The sequence below is a fragment of the Mus caroli genome, chromosome 1 (assembly GCF_900094665.2).
Source record: "Mus caroli chromosome 1, CAROLI_EIJ_v1.1, whole genome shotgun sequence".
NCBI lineage: Eukaryota > Metazoa > Chordata > Mammalia > Rodentia > Muridae > Mus > Mus caroli.
Window position 1 is genome coordinate 57523881 of NC_034570.1, and position 13594 is coordinate 57537474.

Genomic DNA, 13594 nt, shown 5'->3' on the forward strand with positions numbered 1-13594 from the left:
AATGTTTTAAAATAAAACGTTTTTTTTTTTCCTAAAAAAAAAAAAAAAAAAAAAAAAAAACAGGTTGAAAGTAAAAGAAGCAGGGAGTTCTCTCCCTAAGACTTGGAGGAGCTGCTGCTTCTGGATGGAATGCTACCAGTCAGTCTCTTGGAGACACTGCTAACCATAGATTTAAGTGCTCCCTGTGCTCTGCAGCTCCTCCACAGCAGGGGGTTGCATCATGCTGGTTGGGTCAAACCCCCTTTGCACTATACACCTAAGCCTCAGGTTTTCCATCTAACTCTTCCTTCTTTCCTCTCTCCACTACGAATCCACACTCCCGAGTTTCTTGTTCTTGTTATTCTATGGTTTCAAAATGGTATTATGGCCTACGGACTCCTCAACTGAGACCTAAGGAGCACCTGTGCTGTGAAATTTCCAATATAGCCTCTCATGTGCTTTAGAAAGTCATCAAGTCTCTTTGTAACACTACAGTGTCTCAAGCCCTTCCCCTTTCCATCCACTTTGCTAGGATGGTTCTCTGCGTCTGCATGAACTGTGGCCACACTCCTCAGCCTTTGCCTAGCCTGCCATCTTTGCCTTACTTCACACAAAGCCTCCATCCAACCTGTAATTCTTTTTACCTATCTTATGTATCTGCTCCAGTCTTCAATCCCAGCCTCGCCACCGCTATTACCCAGTGACAACCCTTATTTTATTGTTTATACTCAAAGGATTATACTTTGCTCTATACACTTGAGAAAAATAGCAATTGATAAACCATTTCACTTCTAAGTCTAAAAAAAGGAACAACCCAAAAGCAATAGAAGGGCACAAGCATAATTGTAGGTAACAAACTATAATTGTATGAATGTCTTGACCTAAGTGTCTGTGATTGTCTTCATTTCTACTTAAGAAAGTAATCATTTGATAAATTAAAAATATCACAAGTTGGGGTGGGAAATATCTTGACAGGTAAAGTTCTTGACATATAAGCATAAAGACCTGACTTCAATCCCTAGAACCTATATAAAAAACTGTCCAAATGGTGGCACATGCTGCAGGAAGTGGGGACCAGAGGATTAGCCAGCCTAGCTTCAGTTAGTGAGCCCCAGAGCCCAATAAAATAAGGTGGAGGGCTCTTGAGGAAAGAATGAGATTGACCACTGGACTCCCTCTCTGTCTCTCTGTCTCTCTCTGTCTCTGTCTCTCTGTCTCTCTCTTTCTCTCTCTCTCTCTCTCTCTCACACACACATACATGCACATCAGATATACATATATGTATGTATATGTATACATATCTACATGTACGTATATATGTATGTAATGAGAATAAGAGAAGCTTCTGTGAACAGAGGGATCAGGCATAGCGTCTGTAAAATTCTGAATCCGCATGGTGACCAGCAGTAGCTGTCATGAACTAATTAGTTAAATGAACTACAAGCTCCAAGGACTGGTGGGAATTGGAGGAAAGAGGGTTCTTAGAGGATTCTGTCAGAGGTCATTTGGGTGAGCATGAATACATGTTTAAGTATAGACACTGTCTTAATTGCCTTTCTGTCCTTGTGACAAACCACCATGACCAAGGCAGCTTAGAAAAGAAAGCTTTTAACTGGGATTGCCATGTCAGAAGGTAAGAGTTCATGATGGTCGTGGAGTAGTTACAGTAGTAACTCAGAGTTTACATCTTGGTCTGCAAGTAGGAGTGCAGGGAAGGAGAGGGAGATCATATGTACATGTATCTCTTGAAACCTCCAAACCCACCCCCAGTGACCTTCTCTAACCTGAGCATGCCTTGCAATCCTTCCCAGTTTCACCAGCTGGGACCTGATCACCCTTTTCCAAGCTTCCTATGGAGTACTGTAGGGTACATTGGACATTGCTCTGAGCTATATGTAGAACCATAGAGTCTGCCTATTCTTCAACTAGAGTAGTTTGATATTTTCCTACAAGTGAACCTACTGTTAAGTGACTTCTAGAAAGTCAATGTGTCTGAGCAGGAAGGGACATGAAGAATCATCTTTTGTAGCCCTTTATTTTGTAGAAGGAACAAAGATCTACCTTTAAGACATAAAGTGGTTCAGGGATGAGTTCATGCCTCCTAGATGGAGTAAGTGGCCCCTGGTGGCAGATCTGGACAGAAACCCAAGTGTCCTAACCCAGCCCTCTGCAGTGGGTACATCTTGCACTGTACTTGGTTCTGAAAAGCTGACTGGGGCGATGAAGGAAAGAAGACAAACCAGACATCGAGGTGTACAGAGCATCTGGGATCACGTGCACCATGCTTGCGCTGGTGGCGGGGGGGGGGGGGGCATCAACTGCTCAACATCTCTGACCTCGTGGTGTTTGTTAATATAGGTAGCACATAGGGAATCCGTTAGTTTGTCTAGGTAGGAGGTCTCTGTTAGGGGTATAGCCTCAGGCAGTAAACCACCTGGAGGTGGACAATGCTAGATACTTTCTTCATACACTGTTAACATTTCCAGGCAGACCAGAGGAAGGCTTCACAGTTCCCATGAGTCTGAGGCATTGGTCCTTACCAAGAAAGCTCACACTCAGGTCTTGCTCCAAATCCACAACCAAGAGTTTATAGCCCAGGTTTACAGTGGAGGATGCATTTAAAGTTACAGTAGTGATAGTCACAGTGCCCAATACTGAACAGTGTTGATTTCTAGGCAAAGTTCTGCATGCTTGTTTAATCAATTTAATCTTCACAGTGCCCTGTGACTTTCACGTTTTTGATAGTCTCATTTTATACAAGTTAGTGAAAGTTGCCCATGTCAACACTTCCATTCATGGGCTGTGCTAGGTCTAAACCCTATTCTGACTTCAACGTTTATATTCTTACATTTTTTAAATTCAAATTTATTTTTAACATGATTTTGGATTTGATGTATATCCTGTGTGTGTGCGCGCACGCATATGCATGCTCATAGCTCAGAGGACAGCTTTCAGTAGTCAGTTCTCTCTTTCCACTGGGGGATCTGGGATTGAACTCAGGTTGTTGGGTTTCTGTAGCAAGCTCTTGTGTCCATTGGCTCATCTTGATGGCCTTATGCATTTTTAAATGGATTTAAAAATTCAAAATAATATTATTTCATGGTACATTAGAACTGTGTGAAATTCAAATATCATTCTCCATAAATAACACTTTGCCGGGACACAGCCACACTCATTTGTCTATATACTGTTGATGGCAGAGTTGATTGTTGCTTCAGGGACCACACAGCTGGCAGAGCTGCAGTGTTTACTATCTGGCACTTATGGGAAGTGCTTGCCAGTTCTTTTCTGTATTCCTTTCCACTGATACACACTTTAAAAAATTTCCATTGGGGCATTAATTGTGTGTGTGTGTGTCTGTGAGTTTGTCTTCTACATGCAACTTAGTTTGGTAGTTTTGATTGACATGTCCACTAGGTGCTGAATCTGAGGGTGTGTCCTTTCCATTGCCTATGTTTTATGTTTCTGAATCTAGACTGAGGATTTTTCTTTCTTTTCATTTTGCTGGATGCTGTCTTAAGACTCACCCACAGCTCCTTTGTCCAGACTATGGACTGCAGAGCTGTGGTTTTCACATCCCTGTCAGTCATTTATTTATTGAGCTCTTTTTAAACCTCTAGCATTTGGTTGCAGAAATCACTTTCTCTTCTTTCCTTTGCAGTGGTTTGCTATCTTCTGACTACGTGGAGATCCACTATGAAGATGGGAAGCAGATGTACTCTAAGGTATAGTAAATTGGCCAGCGCTCCTGCAGCATAAAGTACATTCATCTTACCATTGACCAGTGCTCACTGCACTGTTCTGAGGCCTCCTATGCAAGGGAACGAATTTACTGAGGAAGAATTCACGAGAACTTAAGATGCTGAGACGGCATTAGATTCTGTATACTCAGGCCATCAGGGAATTCTGTTGTCTTGATTTTGTACTCATTGCCTTACCAAATGGACAGATGAGTGTTATAGTCTTATATCAGCACTAAAAATACCATTTGGGTATCCCTTACCTAAAAGACTTGGGACCGGAAGGCCTGGGAACAGGGCTCTAGTTTAAACAGAAAATTCATTTATGTTTCACCTATGCCTGATACACACAACTTGAAGGGCAATCTTGTTCATTTTAGATCATTTTGTTCCTGAAACAGTTTTGTCCATGGAATTTTCCACTCCTGCTGTCAGGCTGGTGCTCCAGAGTTCTGGAGACTTTTGGATTAGGGATGCTCGGTCAGGATCATGGCCATGGAATTAGAATTACAAGGTTAGGTGACTTCTTACAGTGACAGTTCAGTGCAGGCAACTGATGCCCAAGGGTGGAAGGCAGGTTTCAAAATGAGACCTTGGGGACATTCTTCTTCTCTCACCCCTTTTTGAGGGCCTGTAACACAGTGTCATAGTTAGGGTTTCATTGCTGTGAACAGACACCGTGACCCAGGCTACTCTTACAAAAGAAAACACTTGATTGGGACTGGCTTACAGTTTCAGGGGTTTAGTCCATTATCATCATGGTGGGAAGCACGGCAGCACTTGGGTCAAGATGTAGAACTCTCAGACTGGAGGAGCTGAGAGTTCTACATCTTGATCCAAAGGTAGCAAAAGGAGACTGAGTGACACTGGCCAGACTTGAGCATGTATGACCTCAAAAGCCCCACCTCCACAGTGACATACTTCTTCCACAGTGACACACTTCCTCCAAAGCCACATCCTCTTCAATAAGGCCAAACTTCCTAATGGTGCCACTTTCTATGGCCAGGCATTCAAACACATAAATCTATGGAGCCTCACCTTTTCAAACCACCACACCCAGGTTGGCCACAAACTTGAGGTTCATTTGCCTTGGTCTCATAAATGCTGAGATTACAGGCGTGTGCTGTTATACCCAACTTTGTTTCATCATTTAATTTTATTTATTTGTTCTTGCTGGAGACCAAACTCAGGGCGTTCAGCATGGTAGGCAATGTTCTACCATTGAGCTGTAGCCCTAGCCCTTCCCAACTTTATCATCATGACAGGTCTATGAGGTGGGTATTCTTATTCCTGCAGTAAAATGAAAGATACAGAGGTACAGAGAAGGGGGCAAACCTGCTCAGGGCCATCACAGACGGACACATAAAGGTAATCTCATATACCTGAAATTCTTCAGGGGGAGGTCATCTTTTCTTCTCACCAGGAAGGGCCAATAAGGAAAAAATGGGGTAGAAAGAAAGGAAGGAAGGAAGGAAGGAAGGAAGGAAGGAAGGAAGGAAGGAAGGAAGGAAGGAAGAAGAGAGAGTGAGAGAGAGAGAGAGAGAAAGAAAGAAAGAAAGAAAGAAAGAAGAAAAGAAAGAAAGAAAGAAAGAAAGAAAGAAAGAAAGAAAGAAAGAAAGAGGTATTATTGATAGTGTGTGACAAGCAAGTGATTTCTATGAGTCAGGCAGAAAATCCACAGAATGGGCACAGAAAAAGAACTTAGGACTTTTAGTGGCTGTCCAGGTGCCGTGGACATTCAGTAATGCCTATGTAAACTATAGACATTGGGAAGGAAAGAAGAAACAAGTAATAGGGGGAAATGCAATTTGTATTTCGCCGATGGCTACCGAATGTCAGCCTAATGGTAGCAACTTTCACATGCAGACCTGCATAGCTGTGAGCCAGGGGAGACCTGGATGTCCTAGCCCATAGCCTCTTGGCACATGCTTATAGTAGCCGCCATTGGAAACACTGCTCATGGCCACGGTGTGTCTCAGGACTTCGGTCTGTCTGATTAATGGTGGGTACATCTGCCATGCGCTTCTTACTACTGTCAGCTCTCTCCTCCAGCTGCATCTGAGAGTTTCAAATCTCCCTGAGACTAACACTATGGAAAGGGACCATTAGTGCCAACTCAAGTGCGGGAATGGTGCTTGCTGGCATTGGTACAAAACCACACTGCTGTCGGCTGTGCCAGTACCCTGAGCATGGTGTGCTGACTCATGAGCCCGGAGGAGAGGAGATCACACAAGGACTCTCCAGACTCAGCAAATGGGCCACCTTTGCAGCCGCAGTAACCCAACCCAAACCGTTCTCGAAGAAGCTCAGTGTAACATATATATATATATATATATATATATAGAAGTACAATAGCTAATTGGTGTACGGAGTTCACTTGAGGTACCCCAAATGAGGCCTTCTTATTAATAAGATATTCCAAGCCTCCCGTGGTTGTAACATATTTAAAGCAAAAGCTACATCAACTCTGGAAAAGAAGGGATGCTCACTGTTGCTTGATTCTGCATGCATCCCTTTCCTTTCGTTTCCTCTACAACAGCCCTGTACCCACATTTACTCATCCATAGATGATGGATTAATGGTAACATCCTGATTTTTACTTATATGTATATAAATATATATGCCCTCAAGCCCCAAGCATATGCTGTGCACACATTCTATGTAAGATTTACAAAATCTAATGAGCGTATGAATTCTTTAGTCTACATGAAACCTTGATTGGTGCTGGATCATTATGTTAAAAACTGCATAATATTCTTGTAACTTATTTGTTATTATTTATTTAAAAATATTTTAATATTTAGTTTGCTTGCACCATTGCCTAGTTTTTCCTAAGGAAATACTTCCCAGATGGGGTCTGAACACAATCTTAATAGTTGCTGCAAGTTTAAATTTAAAAATAAGACTCTCTGGATCAAAGCGTTGTTATCACTTTATGACTTTTGATCACAATGACAATTTTTTGCTTCTGAGACTATGAGAAAATTTTCACACATTCCCATTCCTGTTACACACATAAATTTAAAAGCACTTAAGAAATGAACTTTACAAAGATTTGCTTCATCGCCATTTAAGGGAGCTTTTCTGAGGAGCAGCAGTAAAGGAAGTCAATGTGTAGGCGTGCCAGGGTTTCTCATTCCGTAAGCTGATCTCTGAGCCAGGGCTGGAGAAATGGGATGCGTGCTGTGATTTGACTGGAAGAGCCTGGAATCATAACCAGTCTGTGAGGGAGGGCCTTGAGGTAAAACATAGATGTGGCACTTACAGTTCTCTGAGAGTTAATATCAAAGTCCTGATGCATAGGTACTCTGAGAGCAAACACGGTTTCGGTCTTTCCACTTTACAGTGGCAAGCAGCCCCCCTTCCCCACTCCTGGATGAGGTATATATTTTTCTTTTACTTTCACTGAATGAAAGTGGGGTGAAAAGAGAAGCAAAGACAGGAACCAGAGGGACAAAAACAAAAACAAACAAAACTCAAAACAAAAACAAAACCGCAAAACAAAACCCCTCAAGTTCATGGCCTTGGGACCAGGTAGATGTTTGCTCTTGCCCATGGAGGAACTTCTTCTGTGTACCCAGGCAGGCAGATTTTATTACAACCTCTCCCACTATTCCTTGCACAAAGTATGCTACAATATACAATAAAGCAACTTTGTTGATTTCATTTTGTTCATTTGAAAGACAACTTATTTATGTTTTCTTTGGTTTAAACAAGTTTATTGGGGCATAATTTATATACTGTAAAGTACACAATTAAATTGTTTTTACTATATTTGCAAAATTATGCATCCATTAACATAATCTAATTTTAAAACATTTTTCATCACCCCGCAAAGAAACATCTATTAGCAGTCATTCCCTAGCGACTTTCCTTCCCATCATAGGTAACTGCTAATCTACTTTTCTGCCTCTATAAATTGCCTATTTGGAACATAAATGAAATCCTATAATATGTGGTCCTTTGTGAGTGCTTTCTTTTCCCTAGCTTTATTGAAGTATAATTGAAAATGCAAATTGTGTATTTAAGGTGTGCATCTTAGATTTTATACATAAGAATATTACATAGTTGGGTTGTACTAAGTGTCATGCTTTGATATGTGTACACTGGGAAGGAAGAGCACACGGAAGCTGATTAGCATAGCCTCTACTTCCTGTAGTTGTTCATGTTAGTGAGAACATTGAAAATTCTACCTCATAGAAGATTTTAAGTATACAATATAGTAACTGTAGTCATTGTGTCACTTTCTGTCTCCACAGTATGTTCCACTCACATAATGAAAACTTTGTACCCATTAACTAACATCTCCTTATTTGTCCAATTGCCCCTTGCCCCTGACAAACATATTCCACCCTCTGCTTCCTTGAGTTTGACTCTCATGCAACCTATGAGGGTTTGTTCAACATTTGTCTTTCTCTAGTGGACTGTTCCATTGAGCACAGTGTCCCACCATGTTTCCAGAGTGACAGAATTTGCCTCTTTCCAAGGCTGATCATTAATCCCTGGCGAATACATTTCTCCATTCACGCATCCATCAGTTTTTCCAGCTTGGCCACACAAATGAAGCTGAGATGAGCATGCTCTGCAGTTGTCTCTTTGAGATTCAGATTTCCTTTCCTTTTTTTTTTTTTTTTTTTTTGGATGGATCTTCATTCTTCACTTGGCCATGCCAATCTGTAGTTCTACCAACAGTCTACAAATGTCCCTTTGTCCCCCATAGCCACACAATAGCCATTTTAGTAAGTAGGAGGTGTAGCTAACTGTACTTTAATTTTGTATTTCTCTGATGACCTTAGGTGTGTTTCTGTGTAAGTTAAAACGTATGTCCATGGACCCATGGAGATGGCTTGGGGGTGTGTGCCAAGGATGCTTGTCTATAAATATGAAGACCCAAGTTTTAATCCTCAATGCTCATGTAAAATGCCAGGCATGTCTCTGCTTGGTCATAACACCAACAATGAGGAATGGAGACAGGCCGATCCTGAGAGCTCCTTAGCAAGCCAGCCTAGGCAAATGAGCAAACTTCTGGGTCAGTGGGAGACCCTGTCTCAAGCAATAAGGTAGAGAGCTACAGAAGGCACCTGATGTCCTGCTGTGGCTTGTGCATACTTCCGCATAGGCCCCCACACACTTCCATGCCTACATTTCTCCCTCTCCTCTCCTCTCCTCTCCTCTCCTCTCCTCTCCTCTCCTCTCCTCCCCTCTCCTCTCCTTCCCTCCCCTCCCCTATCCTCCCCTCCCCTCCCCTATCCTCCCTTCCCCTATCCTCCCCTATCCTCCCCTCTCTGTCTCTCTGTCTCTTTCTCTCCCTCCCTCCCTCCCTCCCTCCCTCCCTCTCTCACACACACACAAACACAGAGCCAGAAAAAAATATGTTCACATAAAAAAAGGCATGTCAATATTCACAGCAGCATTATTTACAATAGTCCAGAAATGCAAACAATTACAGTGTTTATCGGTGGATGAATGAATAAGCAAAATGTAGTGTATTCACACACACCTAGGGCATGATTCCTAGCCAGTGGTTAAATATGAATGTCAGGTTCTTTCATATGGTTGCAAATGGTGACGTCTCCATCTAAAGGCTGAATACTATTACATTGCATTTCTATACAGTGAACTAATGGGGACACAGTAAGAAAAAGGCTCTATTAGTGATAGTACATGGATTCTAAAGAAGTCAAACACTGAAAAGAGTCAAGCAGTCGTTTTTTAGGGTCAGGGGCCAGCAGTCACAGGTCAGGTATTAGAGATACAAATGGAGAGAAAATTACACATTCTGTAGGACATAAGTGTAGAATCTAGTGTACAATATGAGGACTGTTGTCAACAGTACTGTTACATGATGGAAATTTGCTGAGAGAGTAAATTTTCAGTCTTTTTTTCCCACATTCCCACAAGAGCAACTTTGTGCTTGACCAATAATCATTTCATTATACATAACAAAGCATCATTTCTATAACACACACACACACACAAAGACACACACATACACACATGGAGTCCATATAGACATATATATGTATATATTTAGTTCAGTTCTTGCTCTGACCTAGTTCCTGGTAAAGCACATACATCAGTGAACCAGAGACATATCCCTGTCCTGTGGGGAGAAGGTTTATACATACCTTGTTCTTTTCCTAATCATGATTAGAATCTTCCTCATCAAATAAGCTTGGGTTGGCTGAAGATCATTATGCCTATGAGGACTTTGGCAGCAGAAGGGCAGGGATGCCATCTGGGTGAGTGGGTCCTTGATAGACATAGCTCCTGGGTGGAAGTGGAATCAGTGTAGAGCAGACGGATCTGGAGAGGGAAAGTCCTTAGGACCCTGACTATAGTGGTTCCTTGTTATCCTGGAGGGATTTGTTCGAGGATCCCGTGGAGGACACCCCTATCCATGGATTCTCAGGTTCCTTATATAAAATATGGTTGGATTTGTGAACCCCACACATTCTCTTAAATCCTTTAAGTCATCTTTATGCTACTTACACTGCCCAATGCAACATGAATGCATGCAGTTGACTGTTTAGAGACTGATGGCAAGGAAGGTGGTTTGTCCATGTTTAGCATAGATAGAGTTGTTTTTTGCGAGATTCTTCATCATATTATGGGTTGGCTCTGCACATGCTGACCCTGAGAGTACTGTAGACTAAGTCTTCTTGGTAAGAGAGGGGCAGGCATTACCACCAGCTGTTAGAGCTGAGTTGGGGCACCTGCACTGGGCAGGACAATTTTGGTCCTGTGTTTTCTTCTCTGGTTTCTTTTTCTTTCCTTTTTTTCTCCCTTCCTCATTATCTCTTTCTTTATTATTTTTTTTTTCATGAATTTTCTCAGACTGTTTTTTTACTGTCTATTTTCAACCTTTCAGCCATATTTGGAATTGAAAATTCTTATTTTCTTTAATTAAAAAAAAAGGCTTATTTTTATGTTCTGTTCCTGTCTTAGTTTGGGTTTCCATTGCTGTGAACTGACACCATGACAAAGGCAATTCTTATAAGGACAACATTTAATTGGGGCTGGATTACAGTTTCAGAGGTTCAGTTTATTATCATCATGGTGGGAAGCATGGCAGTGGGCAATAAGACACGGCTCTTGAAGAGTCAAGAGTTTTACATCTTGATCCACAAGCAGCCTTGGAAAGACTCTACTGCAGGCAGCCAGGAGAAGGCTCTTTCCTACACTGGGCAGAGCTTGAGCGCTAGCAACCCTTGGAGCCCACCTACATATACAGTGACATACTTCCTCCACTAAGGCACACCTATTCCAACAAGGCCACCTCTCCTAATAGTGCCGTTTCCCATGGGGCAAGTGTATTAAAACCACCACAGTTCCTAACACAAAGATTCAGATTTCTACTCTCATACACATTTAAATGGCCCTTTTATTACTTATATATTCATTATAATATTTTGTGGCCTTTAAATTAATAGCTAGCTTAAAAGTTGCTTGCCATTAGATAAATAATAAATAATTTAAGTAGTAACAGAGAAAGGCTATACATGAGAGAACTTTTATATTAGATATAAAATTATAGTCTTTACAATTTGTAGTTTAACGTTAAGCTTATGATTGTTAATCATTCAAAATATTTCCCTGTCTGGCAGTATTCTGAACATGTTCTAGAATATAAAAGGAACATGGAGAGCCAACACTGGTTCCTTACAAAGGTATTTTAAGTTCAGACAATATAGTTTATATGAAGTATTTAAGTTATATGGCATCAACAGAGCTGAAGTGGTCCAATACTTTTATTAATACATTACTGGAAGATTCTTTTCACCCCTGAATTTAATGAAGGTAAAATATTAAACTAGCATTGGAATCTCAAATTCTCCAACCCTCTGAATGAAGTTTTTCATTTTCTCATTCTGAAGTAAATCTAGACACATGTAATCAGCAATAGGTATAGACCACCCACTTTTTAAAAAGGCATTATCTGGTATACTCAGATAATAGGTAAATTTGTAAAACATAAAGGAAAAACCCATACCTAGAACTTGAGGGTAGCGTCTTCTTTTTAGTATGTCCCAAATCTACTTCCTGATGCACACAGTTCTTCACGATAGGCAGTGTTACTTCCTGGTGCACACATAGGCAATGTCACTTGTCTGTAAGTGTTTACCAGATCTTCCGTAGCCCAGTGAAAGACCCCACCTCTCAGGCACCACAACCTTCTAAGTTTCTCTGAGTGTCTAGGACTGTGAGGCTCGGACTGACTGGATGTTACTGAAGCAGTTGAGGTAATTAAGCAGACACAGAGGTTGAAAAAACTTAACACGATTTGTTGGCTTGCTTTCTTTGGTTTCACCCCCAAAAGCTCAAATCCAAGAGGCACTGCCACCAACCTGGTGTCCATGTCTTACACCTTCACAGGCACCTCAAATTGCTCACTTTTTTCTGCTTTTTTAATGTTGTTTGAATGGGTTACTGTGAGAGCAGCAATGTTTCTTTTTATTAAAGTGAGCAGAATTAAATAATGCCTGTTAATAGAGCAGTGATTTCATAGACTAGACTTTATTTTCCACTTTCAAGTTGTTTTCATTTGAATCCCTAAGTTGCTTTCCCCACTCATTTTTTGATTGTGAAGTGTTTTAATAGATGAGGGTCACGTGGGTTGGGGAGTATAGCTCAGTGGTCGAGTGCTTATCATGTAACAGGTCTTGGGTTCAGTCCCCAGCACCACACACACACACACACACACACACAGATGTATATGCTCACACCATGAAGAATAGGCAGACCGACAAGTCCTCAAGTAAACAAAACTTCAGGCAAACAACCCTCCCCACACCTGTGGGCAGTGACAGAACAGTGCAGGGTGCACAATGGTTTCCAGTGGAATTCTGCATTTTGCTAACATTATGTAGAAGAGAGAGAGGGGAGGGTACTGACTAGGAATTTTCATTTCCTCTGATGACCAAAATAGGTTCTGCTTCACAGAGGATCCATTTCTGTTAAATTTAATGAACAGAACAAGTTTTGGATCCCAAAGTGTTGACATTGATGGAGACACAGTGGCTCAGCCCTTGCTGCTGCTTGTTTAATCCCAGGTTAGTACTCATTCTTCAAGGTCAGCGCTGATGCGTGGTCTTGAGCCATCTGAGGCTTTCTTACCTGGAAGAAGAGATGATAACCGACAGACTGATGGGCCAGTAACATCCAACTGGGCCTTTCTTGCTACTTTTGGCAGAGCTTTTAGTACATGCTGTCCATCTGCTAATCTGCACATGAAGATTATGGTTACAATCAGTGATCATTCAATATGGCATATTTGTGAGCCAGTCCCCTGGAGCTGATTGCTCTGTGTCACAGTGAATGAAATCCCTCACATGTGTCCTTTCTGTCCTGATCAACTACAGCAGCAACATGGGTCAGTAGAGTTGACAAATGATATTTTTCAATAATACTTTAAAAAAACTTGCTATAAACATAACAATAAACTCAGAAAATATTCTAAGATTAACACTAAAATGGGAATCGCCAAACTACTCATAGTGCTTAATCTATGTACTTTAGATATTAAAGCTGAATATTGTGTCAACACCAGGGACTGAATGCACCTCTAGTTTCATGGAAGAGTCACGGAACTTGATGACACACAATCAAATATACAGTTTCCTACCTTAATTCAAACCGGTAGCAATCATCTTTCTAGGCAGAGAATCAACTTTCACTCATCAGTGCATGTGAATGGAGCTTACTGTAATAAGGGCTGGTGATATTTTATGGGAAAAATAAGAATATTGTAAGGAAAATCTGAAACTAGCTTTTCTTGGAAGGCTAAATACATAGGAATGTTTTCTGTGCACTTCTTACGAGCACTCATTTAAGCCAGCTTTTTGTGTATGTGTGACATGATGTGCTAAAGAAGA

General features: G+C 41.2%; 1 protein-coding gene across 4 annotated transcripts in view; it reads left to right on the forward strand.

The window, feature by feature from the left end:
- Adam23 (ADAM metallopeptidase domain 23) overlaps window positions 1-13594 on the forward strand; it is a 149964-nt gene that overhangs the window by 66686 nt on the left and 69684 nt on the right. For all 4 annotated transcript variants that reach the window (XM_029477522.1, XM_029477539.1, XM_029477536.1 and 1 more), the window contains exon 4: window positions 3641-3704. In XM_029477522.1, the coding sequence (XP_029333382.1) occupies window positions 3641-3704 (64 nt within the window). The remainder of the gene's footprint in view (window positions 1-3640; window positions 3705-13594) is intronic.